This window comes from Haliotis rufescens, unplaced genomic scaffold, assembly GCF_023055435.1.
Source record: "Haliotis rufescens isolate VD_foot unplaced genomic scaffold, xgHalRufe1.0.p SCAF_85, whole genome shotgun sequence".
Taxonomy (NCBI): Eukaryota; Metazoa; Mollusca; class Gastropoda; order Lepetellida; family Haliotidae; genus Haliotis; species Haliotis rufescens.
In genome coordinates, this window is record NW_025964378.1 from 612,685 (window position 1) to 630,779 (window position 18,095).

The 18,095-nt window shown below is 42.0% G+C and overlaps 1 protein-coding gene across 1 annotated transcript; it reads right to left on the minus strand.

Annotated features, from left to right (window-relative positions):
- Positions 1–13,064: 13,064 nt before the first annotated feature.
- On the minus strand, positions 13,065–15,980 carry LOC124130192 (extensin-like). The gene has a single exon (XM_046493487.2). It carries the CDS (start codon positions 15,978–15,980, stop codon positions 13,065–13,067), a length of 2,916 nt encoding a protein of 971 aa, XP_046349443.2.
- Between the last annotated feature and the right edge of the window lie 2,115 nt (positions 15,981–18,095).

Sequence of the window (18,095 nt, forward strand, 5' to 3'; positions counted from 1 at the left end):
CCCAGATGATATTTTGACAAACTGTTATGGACCTTGGAAGAGATATATAGATATATGTGATCAAAACGGTTTTGTTTGTTGTTTAACGTCGCATTCAGAAATATTCCTGCTCTATAACAGCCGTCTGTAAATAATCGAGTCTGGACCAGACAATCCAGTGACTGAGATCATGAGCATCGATCTATGCCATTGGGACACATGCATCAACCAAGTCAGCGAGCCTGATCACCCGATCCCGTTAATCCTCTCTTACGACAAGCATGGGTTGCTGAAGACCAATTCTAACGCGGATCTTAACGGGGGATCAAAACGGTAACCGGCTTATGATGGTAACTGTGATTAAGGACTACAAACTAGGCATTATTATCATATATGGACCAAACCGTGATGATCCAGATTTCTACGACGATGTTGACAACACTATAAGATCTTTGACAAGCTAGCACATTGTCCTTTGTGGGGACTGGAATGCCATTCCAACTCACTTCATTCGTGAAACCATTAAAATGTTGATGCACGAGAAAGGGTACGTACACTGAAACGTAAATCTGATTTGGACTTAGTACACGCTTGGAGGGAACTGAACGCGTTCTTAAAGGGGAACAACACTCCAACATGGAAAGAATTGAAATATGGACCGGCTTTTTCTTCGCGGATTGAAAATGTGCTTATTATGGACTATAATTTCGACTGGTTTGACTTGTGTTCGGTGTTATTCTCGCTGCACTGCGCGTTGCGGCATCTATGAAGGGTCGAAGAATGAGTGAGTGAGTGAGTTGGGTTTAACGCCGCTTTTAACATTATTCCAGTTATGTCGCGGCGTGTCAGCTTAATGTGGGAGGAAAGCCCGAAGTGATGCAGGTCTCAGATGTTTACCACTTCGGTGAAACCCACGAGCACGGGTATGGTGCTGACAAACCTAGAAACATAATCGGGGTGAACCGGGATTCGAACCCACAATCATAGGTTTCTGGCGTGTCCAGGGGACGCAACTCTGCACAGCGAATCGCGGCGCCTTAGACGACTTGGTCACGCGTGCCCCCTGGTCGAAGAATGAGAAGCCGATTATCCTAAAAAAAAAAGATATAGAATAAAGAGATGCAGCCAAACTGATATGTGTTGTTGTTGATTAATGCATACACGACTTGAAAGGGTGAAGCTATCGGTCAACGTCATTTAATGCACAGTAAAAAACTACACAGCATCCTTTCAGCGATTTCAGGTGATAACAAACTTGATCAATGACAATGTGAAATTTGAGATAAATTATCACAAGACATTATGATTTACCAATGAACTTGTATTTTCTGTTCTGATAGGCATTGTTTTATACGCAGAAATAAATATTACAGTGTGTATTTTATCGTAAACTAAGCCAGAAATAGTACACACATTTTTTCCAATGTACTGGTTGTTCGAATACAAAATTACGGTGCAGGCTAAAACGACACCTAAGCAAAACGTTACCGATTTCTCGGGCGAAAACGGCACCTCATTTGGCGAAAACGGCTACCAACTGTCGGACGAAAACGGAACCTCTATTTTTAATAACGATAAGAACGATTTACGTAGTTTATGTTTGTTTGTTTGTTTGTTTGTTTGTTTGTTTGTTTGTTTGTTTGTTTGTTTTGTAGTATATATGTTTTCCTTGGGCGGGAACACGGTCTTTTTTATATGAAACATTCTTGTGCCAAAAGAAAGGGGAGATATAAATGAAATATATATAAAATTACTATAATTTATTCTTATATAACTTAAAAGAATTTTGATGCAATGATCGGATGAATGATCAGAAATAATATATTCTAAGATCACTTTATTCTAGTTACAGCTTTTACTATATATATATTTTTTTCAAAAGTAATAGCCATAAGCGTTGTAATTAAGAGCAACTGATTGCTATTGCTGGATATATTTTACGTATGGAACAATTTGATCTGTCACCGTTGAGGCCTTCCGCGTTCTTGCTACAGCAAATGAATGAAAACAAAATGCGAATATCGTAATTACTACCGACAAAAGTTATATGTATAATATCAGGCAGTTACCTCGTTCGAGGGATGTATCCGTCAATATCCACCTACAGGAACAAAATCCCATACATCTTGTTTCATGACACGTGTCTTTATAAAAAAATAATAATTTTTAAATATGTTCAGCGTTTCGGGATGTTATAACCCGTTTTCGTCTCTTGACTGATCACGTACGTTTAGTTTCAGGTGTTTCACATAGGTGTCGAGTCCCATTGGTCATCTGAGATAACACACGTGACAGCTATGTTCACGGTTCTTCCGTTGAGTTAACAATTGAGATAACAATTAGCATACCAATTAACGTATTATCGGCTAATCCTTTGAACAAAGTATGTTGTTTTTACATCGACACTTCAACCCCAGATATTGGTGTATTCCGTCTGCTTTAGTAAACATACATTATATAAACACTAACGTTTGACAGATCCACTGTGCAAGATTACAGTAATTAAATAATCAAAGTATCATCGGTTAATCCTTTGATTGACGCTTTTTGGAATTCAACTGACAATTAATATCTTGCTGCGCTGCCATGTGCATATTACATATCATGTAATACATTCACCACATCAGACTTGGATTTATAATCCGACCTTAGATTAAATAATTGCCACAGACACAAAGAAATGCCAAATGCGAACCACTGCTTGCTATATTATATAATATCCTTGACACTCTCAGAGTCACCTGGATTTATAATCTAACCTAAGATTAAACAATTGCCACGGACACGAGAATTGCCAAATGCGATCCACTGCTTGCTATATTATATAATATCCTTGACACTCTCAGAGTCACCTGGATTTATAATCCTACCTTAGATTAAATAATTGCCACGGACACGAGAAATGCCAAATGCGAACAACTGCTTGCTATATTATATAATAACCTTGACACTCTCAGAGTCACCTGGATTTATAATCTTACCTTAGGTTAAACAATTGCCACGGACACGAGAAATGCCAAATGCGAACCACTGCTTGCTATATTATATAATATCCTTGACACTCTCAGAGTCACCTGGATTTATAATCTAACCTAAGATTAAACAATTGCCACGGACACGAGAAATGCCAAATGCGAACCACTGCTTGCTATATTATATAATATCCTTGACACTCTCAGAGTCACCTGGATTTATAATCCTACCTTAGATTAAACAAGAAAACATTGATGCAGAGCATCAAAGTTCCCCGCCATATGTGATGCCTCACAAACGAATAATTATGATGTTACTGAAAGGCATGATGGAGCATAATTATATTAACCACAAATAACACAAAGCTGTTGTGGAAAAAAATATTATTTATTTTGAGTATTGCGCAATACAGTTGATACATTTGCATAGGGTAGGTCTATTTAAAAATAGTTTCTTGTTTAACGCCGCACTCAGCATTATTCAAGCCATATGACGGAGGTCTGTAAATAATCCAGTCTGGACCAGATCATCCAGTGATTGACACCAAGAGCATCGAAATACGCAATTGGAATATGATGTTATGCATCGACCAAATCGGCGAGCCTGACTACCCAATCCTGTTCGTCGCCTCTTACGGCAAGCATAGGTTGCTGAAGACCTATTCTTACCTGGGTCTTTATTTAAAAAGTAGATCGAAGGAAATGGAAGCAATTTCTGGCACAAATGTAAACATGTGGAAATAGTATCAAAACTGCCAACAACATTGGCAGATGCACATACTCAAAAAATAGATCACCTTCTCTTTACACTTAGCATTTGGTTATAATAATGTAAATGAAAATACTAAGGGCTCCATATGGCAAAAAAAGTCATATTAGATAAGGTCTTTTTGTCACAACCACAGATGCACATACTCAAAATATTATCACGTAGTTGGAGAACATTTCAATACCGGGACTAATCAATAACGGAGATTCCTCGTCTCTTGTTTTACGTTTTTTGGTCAGTTTTTTTTTGTATTTCTTTCTTTCAAAGAATAGTAATTGTGATCATGATGAGTTGAGTTACTTGGTTTTTTTGTATATACTGTTTTTTATCCAGTGTCAGTAACTGTTGTGGAATGTGGTTTACTTGTAACAATGACTGGTTTGAGTTCATATGATGATGATTGATTGGTTTGTCGTTTAACGCCGCTTTCAGTAATATCCCAGCTATATGACGGCGTTCTGTAAATAATCGAGTCTGGACCAGACAATCCAGTGCCTAATATCATGAGCATCGATCCACGCAATTGGGATCGACGCCTCTTACGACAAGCATAGTCGCCTGATATATATACTGTTAAGATGTAACATGACAATTCATCCATACTACTAAACAGAAGTAAAACCGCTTGTCCATTCGGATCAGTCTGACCAAGACCATTCCGCTGATGACAGTCAAATAATGCATACGAATCGAAATCCGTAAAAATTGCAATGGAGACATCATTAAAAGTTACCAAAAGTGACGGGGATATCAATATTGCTTTTTGAAATGATTCTATGAAATTTTTGTTTCCCTGCTTCAATATTTGGAGCACCTGTGACGGAGCCATAAAACTGATCTGTTATGTAGACAATATCGCTTGAGGCAGTGGCTGCTGGGAACTGATTATGACCTAAATACTCCTCATAGCCTTCGGTGTTAACTTTGTGGCTGTAGAGAGCTGTGCCTTCATCCAACAGTTTATCGAGGTCAGTGGAACACGATACAGACGCAAATAGATTTGAGCTATGGGACACAACATATATGAGTGACCAGAGCTACGGCTGTACATTGAATTCCATTAAACGGTTGAAAAATACTACAGCCTTGATGCAAATTCGTTGACACACTACTCCGATTTTGCTTTGACTTTGCTACCAAACGTTTCACATGTGGTTATGTGCGGTGCACTGATTAAAAAAACACACACGGGGCACTGGGTTAATTCAAAATACGGAATATAACTATTCCAGATATTTCCAGTGAACATGAGCATCCAAACAATCAAAAGTTTGGTATGTAGAATATGGAATTCAGCCATATTACATTTAAATTGAGATGTCGTCGTTGTTCATGAATTAGCATATTCAGAACATAATTTTTATTATGCTGTTATTTACGATCTCCGGAGCACAGTTCTTCTTTTGTATGCACCGTGAAAATCAGAAAATTAGTCCTTGAGGAAAAAAGGACATCGGATTACACATGAATGGTTTAATAATGTCAGCTAATGACCAGAAACGGTCAGATGCATCAGTTAACTACATAAAGACGATTTTGAAGTATCTTTTATTGCTGGAAAAGAATAGCATCAACATTCGACGCACATGATTTGTATGTTTTGTTTCCGTAAATGCGTGGCTTGAAAGTTCAAATAAACCAACATGTCGACATACATGCCACAAATTTAACGTTTCCCGTATACTTCCCCGCCTTAAGGGCGGGGAAGAATAATTGCCACGGACACGAGAAATGCCAAATGCGAACCACTGCTTGCTATATTATATAATATCCTTGACACTCTCAGAGTTACCTGGATTTATAATCTAACCTAAGGTTAAATAATTGCCACGGACACGAGAAATGCCAAATGCGATCCACTGCTTGCTATATTATATAATATACTTGACACTCTCAGAGTCACCTGGATTTATAATCCTACCTTAGATTAAATAATTGCCACGGACACGAGAAATGCCAAATGCGAACCACTGCTTGCTATATTATATAATATCCTTGACACTCTCAGAGTCACCTGGATTTATAATCCTACCTTAGATTAAATAATTGCCACGGACACGAGAAATGCCAAATGCGAACCACTGCTTGCTATATTACATAATATCCTTGACACTCTCAGAGTCACCTGGATTTATAATCCTACCTTAGATTAAATAATTGCCACGGACACGAGAAATGCCAAATGCGAACCACTGCTTGCTATATTATATAATATCCTTGACACTCTCAGAGTCACCTGGATTTATAATCCGACCTTAGATTAAATAATTGCCAAAGACATGGGAAATGCCAAATGCGAACCACTGCTTGCTTTATTATATAAAATCCTTGACACTCTCAGAGTCAGGGATAAACGTTTTTTAGTTATTTTGGATAGTCTTTGTCAGGTGGTTCAGAGTGGTTTTAGCGCTATTTTTTTTTTTATTGAACATCAAATGAATGTTGACAAATACAGAGGTGTGGGGTTTCTACCATGAAACACGCATGACACGAAGGGAGTAGTAATTGTTATATAATGTGCAATTTGCCTGAAACATAACGGTCGTTGCTGTTTTGAGTATATGAACTTAACTTCATTGTTGCCAAAATAGAACGTACAAGAAATTGCTTTATACTAAACTACATAATTGTACATACACATTTAAACACGCAGACGGATTTACAAGGTGAAAGGTTTTAGTAAGCATCATCCAATCAAATGCGACGATTCAAGGGGATTTCCCACCGCTGGTTTAAAGCCCAGTTTGTTGGACGCTGACGCTAATCCCGGCGATTACGCGGGATGATTCAAACGGCGCCGGCGAGACGACTGGAAGTTGGAGTGTTGTTTCCCTTTTAGCGATATACATGGAGGCAACCTACCCCTTCAAAACAAGCTCTTCTTGGCTATTTCCTAGTATCTTACAATATGATCCCAGCTATTGTAAAAACCGAAATAGAACCTATCTTTAAGTCATCGATAGCTTGAATAATTAGACTGTCAGAATTGCACCGTGGACATTAAAAAATTCACTTCGGAAAGACAAAAACAACGTTGAGATAATATGATCAATTATTAAGGAGACGATAGATCAGCATGGAGGTAAAGGAGGCAACATCTCAAATAAACGAGCAACTCGTATCAGAAAAGAAAACGTGAAAAGTTGGAAAGGCCCATACAGCATAAATTAAACAAAACGTGAGGAAATGGAACAAAACCTTAGGAAACAAACTGATACCAAAGTGACAATTCTTGGTGGAATATATACTCTCAACAGACTCTCTAACAAGACGTGATAGAAAATAGAACTCTGGGTGTTATGGCTCGATCAACGGTAATCTCGATCATGGATGGAACATTGCGAAAAACCTTCTAATTATTTTTGTTAAGTTTAGAATCTTGAAATTACTTTAAAATTGATTAAATCGATAAACTGAATAGAAGATAACCAAGGTAACATTCTAGACCAACAGGAGGGACATTTTAAATGAAGTAAGCAAGTATTGCGGTAAACTCTATTCAAAACATGACGTGTCAAGTATTCAGTTGGAAACACTACAGATACTTTGTACTTTGTAGATATAAGAATCCAAAACCATCTAGCTTTTGATTGATTTTGAAAAAGTATAAGATACCGTCGATTAGAACTTCATTAATGAAGCACTTAGTAATTTTGACTTTGAAGAAACAATTAAACAATGGCTTCATACTTTCTGAATACAATCAGGTGTTAATATCAATGTTTTTGGCTCCGTATTCGTTGACATTTCAAGAGCATGCCGTCAAGGAGATCCCTTATCACCTTATGTGACTCCCCAAAACACAACACAACCGGATGATGGCTTCTAACGTAACGATGCATCTACGCTCTTTGGCATGCGTTGACTTTCTTCACATGTTTTCAGGTTTAAAACTAAACACGGAAAAGACTAGAGCAATATGTATAAGAAAATGAAATTCTGACCGAACTGGAATGTGGACTGGGTAGAAGAACCTTTCGAATTATTGGGCACAAAAGTCTTGATTTAGTTGATATAGTGGACATCAACTACGAGAACAGGCTCAGTGTGAAACTCAATAATACACGCAACACCATTTTGTAGAAATACCATTCTTAAATCACTGATTGTGCCCAAAACATAACCGTCTATTCTCAGCTATTCCAAATCCACCAGATACAACGATTGATAAATCTCGACAAAATGTTTCAAATTCTGATGGGGATATAGACCCAATGATTTAAAAATATCACAAATGATATGTGAAGCTAAGGATGGTGGGATTAAGTGCCCCAAAATAAGAGAAGTCCTACAATCTCAAAAGATTTCGATAATAAGACGAGACTTCACAACCCATTCTAAATATTCTTCTTAAATACGCCAATAGTAAATGTGTACGAGATCAATAGCTGGAAGCATAAATAATAAGTTATAAGAAGATTTACTGATGTCTTCGTGGGCTTTCGTGGACGGTCCAGAAAATAATAATATTATTGCTGTTGGCATTCTGTAAAGAAAATGTCTTGTTAAATGATCATATGCACTTGGGGAAGGAAACTGTATTCTACCAGTCATCAGATTTACTAATGATTGTACAATTCAAGGAGAATTATACCATTAAAATTAATTTTCTTAATTATAATTTTGAAAAGTAAGGGTTACTCGAACGGCAATAACCTCAAATTTCTAAAAAACTTCAAGAGATATTAGTTTCTATAGTAATAATTGTATGATAATAATGAACGAATTGGGAACACATTATAACCGGTAGTGGAGTATGATAGAAGATTTTATGACCACAAACGATCTTGAATAGTGATAAGGGTAAAATGGGAAATTTCAATGTTGACGTTTTTGAATCAGCAGTGCGTAATACCAACACGATTTGTCAGGGATTCATTCACTTGACAAGGCATACTACGTATGAGTCTCCCAATTGCGATTTGAGGGTGTCTGTCCCACTCCTCTTGGAGCGCCTGGCCAAGTTGAGCCAACGTTTGTCGGCGGTTTATGACGTTTTCGTCTCCCCATCATGCCCCAGACGTGTTCAATGAGGGAAAGGCCTTGGTTCATTGTTGGCCATGGCATTCTATGGATATTGTGCTGTTGGAGGTGAGTATTGACAATTCGTGTACGGTGAGCACGGCCGTTGCGGTCCTGAAAGAAGAAACGTCAGCCTACGCTGGTCTTAGGCTGATATTGTCTTGACGTTTATTTCGACGTCGCCCAACACAACCACGCCTATCAAGGAAATGCAAAGTGTATCAGGACCCATCTGAACACATGACACGTGACCAGCGACGATTACCTAAGTTGTGTATACTATTGACGTCTGCATGTCATCGTATCTCATGTCATCGTATCTCAATTGCGTAGATCGATGCCCATGATGTCAATCACAGGATTGTCTGGTCCAGACTCGATTATTCACAGACCGCCGTCACATAACTGGAATCGTGCTGCGTTAAACTACAAACAAACAAACAATCAATCATAATCTTATCACATAAGGGACTTAACGGTATTTTGTTTCAGAAATAATGTGTTTGCAGTTGGCGCTTCAAAAGCAGACTACAATCTGTGTGTCAGTTTTATTAATTCAAACCACATTGATGAACATTGAACACCATCGTTTTTTCCACAATACCGTACGAGCCTTTGACCGGGTACTTCTTAGGCTAATTAGATAATTACATATAATTGGTGACAATGCCTTTTTATTGAACACATAATTCTGTTGAAAATGTTCGCCTTCGGGCAATTGTGTGACTGTTACTTACAAAGTCTTGCCATTTACAATTTACCGAAATATTTTCGACTATGTATTAATCCGCTCCGTGTTGGTTAACAGTTGATCATGAACTACATGAACTAAAATCGAACTACGCGAACTACGCGAACTACGCGAACTCTTTGCTGTTTCATTTACACGTACGCCACCTGACCTCAATTACATGTCCCCGAACAAATAATCTAAAACGCGGACGTGATGAGGCGTCATAAACACTTAAAAGAATCCGTTTTCGCAAGTGTGTGTACGTGCTCACTCCGCCTGGATAAAACGATGGAGTTTTGATCAGCTTTCAAGAACGAAATCTGTGTGCGGTGTTCTTGTTCGTTCCGCGGTCTTCTTGGTGCTAGGGCTAAATGATCCATTTTGAAATCATTCTGACCACGTCATGACTTTGCCGACCCATGTTAAACTCAATACAGATGATATGGTTATTTTTTATTAAATGCGTTACTCTGACTTTATATTTGTCAAATGACTTGAGGGACATGATCACCCGACCAGTAGTCAACACTGAATTTCAGTGATCATTCATACAAATATATTCTTGAAAAACCACTCGTTCAACTCATGAAACAGCGAGAAGAGATTTATCTGAATGTATATTGTGCAAACGCCTTTACGAAACTGCTTTAGATGAACGTTGTGAATTAGGACCCTCAGAAATGAATAACAGCATGTCACAAACACCTGGTGTCATCACTGATTTTCGCTATCCATATATGCATATCATTTTCAGCGCTGGTCTGTAGTTTACGCTGAATGGAATATGTTTCGGCGGATAATCGAGACTGGTTATATTCAAGCATTGACGTTTTATATTTGCCACCTATTGAAAATTATATCATTCACAAAAATATATATATTGCAAAGTGATTTCATAACATTTAATTCGCTTACCAACGAATTAGGCCATCGTCCACGTTTCCCTGATTTTTTCCCGAGGGCGTTTTTTTTTATAGTTTTATTATACATGTATGTACCGTGGCCCATAAGGGACATTGAGTCTGTTTTTCAATATTTTGATGTTTCTCTTACTTTTATCGTAACCTTTTGCAAATTAACACAATTTGTCATACAAATATGTGATAAATCATGTATAAAAACAACCGAAAACATGGAAAATGTACTTTCAAGTAGCTATTGATCATGAGACGCTGAAATGTGAAGCGAAAATGTCAAAAACTAAAATGGAAATGTCAAAAACAAAACGAAAATGTCAAAAACAAAAGCGAAAATGTCAAAAACTAAAATGAAACCACAGAAAACTATTTCCACCGCGGTGGGAATATTATCACCGCGGTGGAAATAGTTTTCTGTATTTTCATTTTAGTTTTTGACATTTTCGCTTTTGTTTTTGACATTTTCATTTTAGTTTCACTTTTCGTTTCACTTTTCAGCGATTCAATATCTTCTTAACACATGATTTATCACATATTTGTAAGACAAATCGTGTTAATTTGCAAAAGGTAACGATAAAAGTAAGTGAAAGATCAAAATGTGGAAAAACAGACTCCATGTCCCTTATGGGCCACCGTATGTATGTGTGTCACTCCTTATTTCTGATGTGCATCAAGGAAACGGACTTTAGTTATAGATTCAAAATTCATTTTTTTAAATATTTTTAAAAAGAAAATTATGATCAGCACCATTTTCTAGTTCATTCGGTTATGTGCCCTATATGTATATGGATGAACGAAAATGACAATGAGGTTAGTGTGTGAGTTGATTTTTACGCCGCTTTGAGCAATACGTCAGTTAAACCACGGCATATCAGTTAAAACTTTCAACAAAACTAAAACTGACACACTTCGTTCACGATCATCACTTAAGTGTTACCACAAACGCCGACATGGAGCTGAAGGCTAATGATAATAAAAGAAGATAAATCACGAATTAGAACCAACAATCAGTGGATCCTAGAACAATCAAGGGATGCAACTCTGTTCGAGAATAACAACTCCATACTCAACAGTATTTATTTAATAGCACGTTCAAGTGTCACACAGACAGAATTGCCCTATGAATATACACTGTCCAAATATGACCACTGTGATCCAAAATCAAACACATTTCTACGCCATTGCAAATGTCAAAGAGCTACAGCATTTGCTGGGATATGCACTATGGCAAATAATGGTCTCAGACTCTTACAATACAACTTACACTAGTACCTACAGGTTTAATTTCTCCCACATAAACTGCCCTTCTTTAACCCACATGGTATGTTTGACCCTTTGAGTGGGCACACTGTACTGGAAGAGGATTAGGCTCTGCTTCTGAATCTCTCTATTACATGGTCAAGATGCGTCTGTCCCTAATATGACCATATCTCGAGGGATGAGTTGTTCAGGCTGTTTAGCGTGACATACACGAATGGCACATCATATCAATGACTTTTTCCGGGAAATACTTAAGACAATAAAAGGGACAGAGGCTCCAGGGAGCGGCTGGATAATCATCCCTGTGTACATAATGACAGGCTCAGCTGCTGTGTTGAGATGAAACATTATAGTGAGTGAGTGCGCTGGCTTGAACGCCACTTTGAACAATATTCCGGTTATATTAATTTGTGTCAGTTTAATGTTGGAGGAAAGCCAAACGTAACGCAGACCGCAAACGTTCAGCAGTTTGGTAAAACCCACGAACATGGTATTGGTTGGACTGACATTTAAATTAATTGGGCGAATCTTCACATTAACGGTCAGTGTATATATATATATATATATATATATATATATATATATATATATGGTAGTGCTTACATCTTATGAGTGAGGTAGTATCGTTTTACGCCGCTTTTAGCAATATTCCAGCAATATGCAAGAGACAGAAATAATTGGTTTACACATTGTACCGAAAAGGGGAATAGAACCCAGGCATTCGGCGTGACAAGCGACCGCTTTAACTACTTGACTACACCATCGCCCCTGTATATTCTATGTAACTTAATGAAAACCTGGAAAGTTTACATGCAAAATTCACCAAGCCTATAATAAGAGGGAATCTCGTGTCCCAGTTGTCTCAGGCGACGCGATTCGTCTTTTAGTTATGTCCTTAAAGCGTGCCAGACACAAGTGCTCGTGGGTTCGAATTCCAGATTTGCATTTCATTTAAACTAATGAAAAACTGTTCAACGTGGCGTGATACTAAACCAAATAATTCCCTCTCTTTAGAGGAGAACGCGCTCATATTTCAAGGTGAACGTTGTCCATATACAGGTCATCAATCCTGGATCTTGGTTTGACAGCCAAACGGCTTATCAAGTAGGACGCCAACCGCCCCCGGTGCATAGAACGGTCAGTAATTATATCTGTAATGATGATGGTGGCCATGCAGGTTTCAAGGCGGTCACTGCAGACACTGATTCCATGCGACGTCTCAATGATCCTGTTCTGGCACACACAATTGGACTCTGGTATTCTCCAGTTGTGTCTGCAACAGATCCCAGAACGTCAATCACAAGGAACACTGAGCACACAGTTTGAAGGCGTTCTGACCCGCCTGATTCGCGAAGCTGGTTCCACAGCATGTGTCGATCAATACCACTGGTCGCGGGAACTCCAACCTGCCACTAAACTAGTACCTCTTGACATGAATCAAAATTGCAAAATTCAATGCAGTTCTCCACAACTGCAAGCCAGCCACACACTCCTACAAATCGAATGGTCAGGTGAGTAGAATGAGGTGCTGGTACTTCCTTCCGCGATTTGTGAAGACCTGGAACCCTCGAGGAGGACTGATATTTCAAATTATGAAGAAGTGGTAAGGAGGCTGTGGGGAGGCAGTGGGGAGGATGTTGGGAGTCAGTGGGGAGACTGTAGGGAGGCGAAAGGGAGCCAGTGGGGAGGCTGTAGGGAGGCTGTAGAGACACAGTGGGAAGGTAGTGTGGAGGCAGTGGAGAGACGGTGGGAAGGAAGTGTGGAGGCTGTGGGAAGGTATACGTAGAGGGGAGGCAGTGTGGAGGCTGTAGGGAGGCAGTGGGGAGGATGTAGGGAGGCAGTGGGAAGGAAGCGGGGAGGCAGTGTGGAGGCTGTAGGGAGGCAGTGGGAAGGAAGCGGGGAGGCAGTGTGGAGGCTGTAGGGAGGCAGTGGGGAGGATGTAGGGAGGCAGTGGGAAGGAAGCGGGGAGGCAGTGTGGAGGCTGTAGGGAGGCAGTGTGGAGGCTGTAGGGAGGCAGTGGGAAGGAAGCGGGGAGGCAGTGTGGAGGCTGTAGGGAGGCAGTGGGGAGGATGTAGGGAGGCAGTGGGAAGGAAGCGGGGAGGCAGTGTGGAGGCTGTAGGGAGGCAGTGTGGAGGCTGTAGGGAGGCAGTGGGAAGGAAGCGGGGAGGCAGTGTGGAGGCTGTAGGGAGGCAGTGGGGAGGATGTAGGGAGGCAGTGGGAAGGAAGCGGGGAGGCAGTGTGGAGGCTGTAGGGAGGCAGTGTGGAGGCTGTAGGGAGGCAGTGGGAAGGAAGCGGGGAGGCAGTGTGGAGGCTGTAGGGAGGCAGTGGGGAGGATGTAGGGAGGCAGTGGGAAGGAAGCGGGGAGGCAGTGTGGAGGCTGTAGGGAGGCAGTGTGGAGGCTGTAGGGAGGCAGTGGGAAGGAAGCGGGGAGGCAGTGTGGAGGCTGTAGGGAGGCAGTGTGGAGGCTGTTGGGAGGCAGTGGGAAGGAAGCGGGGAGGCAATGTGGAGGCTGTAGGGAGGCAGTGGGGAGGATGTAGGGAGGCAGTGGGAAGGAAGCGGGGAGGCAGTGTGGAGGCTGTAGGGAGGCAGTGGGGAGGATGTAGGGAGGCAGTGGGAAGGAAGTGGGGAGGCAGTGTGGAGGCTGTAGGGAGGCAGTGGGGAGGATGTAGGGAGGCAGTGGGAAGGAAGCGGGGAGGCAGTGTGGAGGCTGTAGGGAGGCAGTGGGAAGGAAGCGGGGAGGCAGTGTGGAGGCTGTAGGGAGGCAGTGGGGAGGATGTAGGGAGGCAGTGGGAAGGAAGCGGGGAGGCAGTGTGGAGGCTGTAGGGAGGCAGTGTGGAGGCTGTAGGGAGGCAGTGGGAAGGAAGCGGGGAGGCAGTGTGGAGGCTGTAGGGAGGCAGTGGGGAGGATGTAGGGAGGCAGTGGGAAGGAAGCGGGGAGGCAGTGTGGAGGCTGTAGGGAGGCAGTGTGGAGGCTGTAGGGAGGCAGTGGGAAGGAAGCGGGGAGGCAGTGTGGAGGCTGTAGGGAGGCAGTGGGGAGGATGTAGGGAGGCAGTGGGAAGGAAGCGGGGAGGCAGTGTGGAGGCTGTAGGGAGGCAGTGTGGAGGCTGTAGGGAGGCAGTGGGGAGGATGTAGGGAGGCAGTGGGAAGGAAGCGGGGAGGCAGTGTGGAGGCTGTAGGGAGGCAGTGGGGAGGATGTAGGGAGGCAGTGGGAAGGAAGCGGGGAGGCAGTGTGGAGGCTGTAGTCAGGCAGTGGGGAGGATGTAGGGGGGCAGTGGGAAGGAAGCGGGGAGGCAGTGTGGAGGCTGTAGGGAGGCAGTGGGGAGGCTGTAGGGAGGCAGTGGGAAGGAAGCGGGGAGGCAGTGTGGAGGCTGTAGGGAGGCAGTGGGAAGGAAGCGGGGAGGCAGTGTGGAGGCTGTAGTCAGGCAGTGGGGAGGCTGTAGGGAGGCAGTGGGAAGGAAGCGGGGAGGCAGTGTGGAGGCTGTAGGGAGGCAGTGGGGAGGATGTAGGGAGGCAGTGGGAAGGAAGCGGGGAGGCAGTGTGGAGGCTGTAGGGAGGCAATGGGGAGGCTGTAGGGAGGCAGTGGGGGCGAGTGTGGAGGCAATGGGGAGGCTGTAGGGAGGCGGTGGGAAGGAAGTGGGGAGGCAGTGGGAAGGAAATGGGAGGCTGTGGGAAGGCTGTAGGGAGGTTGTTGGTGGGTGCAGTGTGGAGGCTGTAGGGAAGCTGTGGGAAGGAAGTGGAGAGGCAGTGGAAGGAAGTGAGAAGGTAGAGGAGAGGCAGTGTGGAGGCGGTGGGAAGGAAGTGTGAAGGAAGCGGGGAGGCAGTGTGGAGGTTGTAGGGAGGCAGTGGGAAGGAAGTTGGGAGGCGGTGGGAAGGAAGTTGGGAGCCGGTGGGAAGGAAGTGGGAAGGAAGTGGGGAGGCAGTGGGGGTCTGTGAGGAGGCTGTGGGAAGGGGAAGGCTGTAGGGAGTTTGTTGGTGGGTGCAGTGTGGAGGCTGTAGAGAGGCGGTGGGAAGGTAGTGGGGAGGCAGTGGGATGAAAGTGGGGAGGCTGTGAGGAGGCATTGGGAAGGGGAAGGCTGTAGGGAGGTTGTTGGTGGGGGCAGTGTGGAGGCTGTGGGATGGTTGTGTAAAGGCTGTGGGGAGACAGTGTGAAGGCATTGGGGAGGTTCTGGGGAGGCTGTGGGGAAGCACTGTGGAGGCTGTGGAAAGGTTGTGGGGAAGCTGTAAGGAGGCAGTGTGGATGCAGTAGGGAGGCTGTTTGGAGGTAGTATAGAGGCTGTAGTAAGGCTGTGGGACTTGCAGGTTTGCGTCCCTTACCCGCACCAGGAACATTTAATCCTTATGTTTCAGTCTCTGTCTGTCACCGTTGTACCTATTCTCATGGGTTTTACCAAAGAGCTGAACGTCTTAGGCCTGCATCGCTTCAGGCTTCCTCTCACATCAAGCTGAAGCGCTGTGATGAAACGAACTACTGGATTACCCAAAGCGGTATTAAAACTCACTCATTTCCAAAGCTTCCATGTTGGATATGTGGAGCGTTAACTTTCATCTAATGTTGCTGCCATGATTAACGACAGTGTGCCAATGGCCTTTCTTTGAACTACCCGCTGTCCCCAAGGTCAAGGGATATACCTGCGAATTTGTGACTTGTAAAACATTGAATCAATTTTTTACCCAAAGATCCATGTCAATGACCTTTTCTGGGACAAACTGTATGGTGTCTATGACCTTCATTAACGATGGGTGTTGCTGTGATTCATGACTGTATCAATTCTTTATTTCGACATTTGAGTTGGACAACGGCACGTGGTACAAGATTTGATTACTGGAATTGTGCAGCTGAGACAAAAATAGACAATTTAAAATTGTAATATGTGTTCATAATATTGTTCCCAAAAATTGTAATATATGTTCATAATATTGTTCCAAAAAATATAAACAACTGTTGACGTAGCTTCATTGAAATTTGGATCATGCTAGATTTCTGTTTACAGCTTATAGTTTATATACAGCTATAGTAATGAAAACAAAGCCGTGAAGATCAAGATTAGAATAGGTCTTAAGCAACCCATGCTTGTGGTAAGAGGAGACTAACGGGATTGGATGGCCAGGCTCGCTGACTTGGCTGATGCAACATCATTTCACAATCGCGTAGGTCGATGCTCATGATGTCAAACACTGGATTGTCTGGTCCAGACTGATTATGTACAGACCACAGTCATATAGCATGAATATGTTTGAGTGTGGTGTAAAAAACAAACAAACAAATAAAAACAAGTACAAATGGAATGGTCAGATTAATAAAGTTGAGAATCAAATACCAAGTTCGAAAACCCTGATATCCAAACCATTCGGAAACTTTACAGTTTTGAAACGTTTATCCCTAAGATATTTCTGGCTTCTTGATTCTAAATAGACAACACAGGAATAACATCTTAAATATTCAAAGTTAGAAAAAAGTATCATTTTACATATATCATAATACTAATTATTCTATTCCCGTGCTACTCGGGAGAATCATACATATACAAAGATGTTTAAACGAAGAATTCGGTCAATGCAATGTGTTTTCAATGTAAAGAATATACTGGTTCAGTCGCTAGACTCCCTTGTGATTATGTACACACATGGACTTTGCCGAATAAAGCAAATCGTCTATTACCACTGTCTAGGCCGGAATGGCAGAATGCTAGCGACCTTCTTGAACCACAAGGCCGCGAGAGACTTCTATTATGTCAATATTTGAATGTAGGGATGCAAAGACAATGATTTATTGAACGTGTGATTGTATCAGTTGAATGCAGGTGAAGTTGCATGGAATATCACTGTAGAAGACTTCTGTATAGGACTGCTGTAACTCAATCAGCGAATAGAATTTAATAGGAAAGACAGAAAACCTTGCCTGAAAAAGGGTTTCAATGAAACATAGTGTCACATGTTATGTTTGTTGGAGGGGTGTGGGTGGGTGAACTTGGACTGGACAGTGCTAAAAGACAAACAATTCTTTTCGCTGGAAGGATGCACCGAACAGTTTAGTTTCAAACTAGATTGTCCCGCGAACAATTACTTCATTTTTGTAAAAACTGAGACCAAACATAACCAAATGCAATATTTTCGGGAACAATGTTGTTTTTTTCAAAATCAGAACATCAAATGGTCTGCGGCCCTTGTACTATGTGTTCCTGGTTAAGTTTTGTTGAACATTTGACTTGCCCTTGCATGTGTTTGTGGCGCGCGGGTGACACCTATTTTCGATACGCCTGGTATCATGAATAATTGATAGTGTTTCATAAACATGCTTATATACGGTTGAAATGCACACTGGAAAGGAGTTTGTTGCTTTCATTTCGATGGAATAAAAGTCCTTAAAGTGAAGATTTCATGAAGAAATACCAAACTACGGTTATTTGCCCTTTTCGCCAAATGGAATCTGTTTCTGCGGTTAAT

Bases quoted from the DNA above. Each gene is read 5' to 3' on its own strand.
- LOC124130192 (XM_046493487.2), bottom strand. From the start codon at position 15,980: ATGTTCCTGGTGCGGGTAAGGGACGCAAACCTGCAAGTCCCACAGCCT.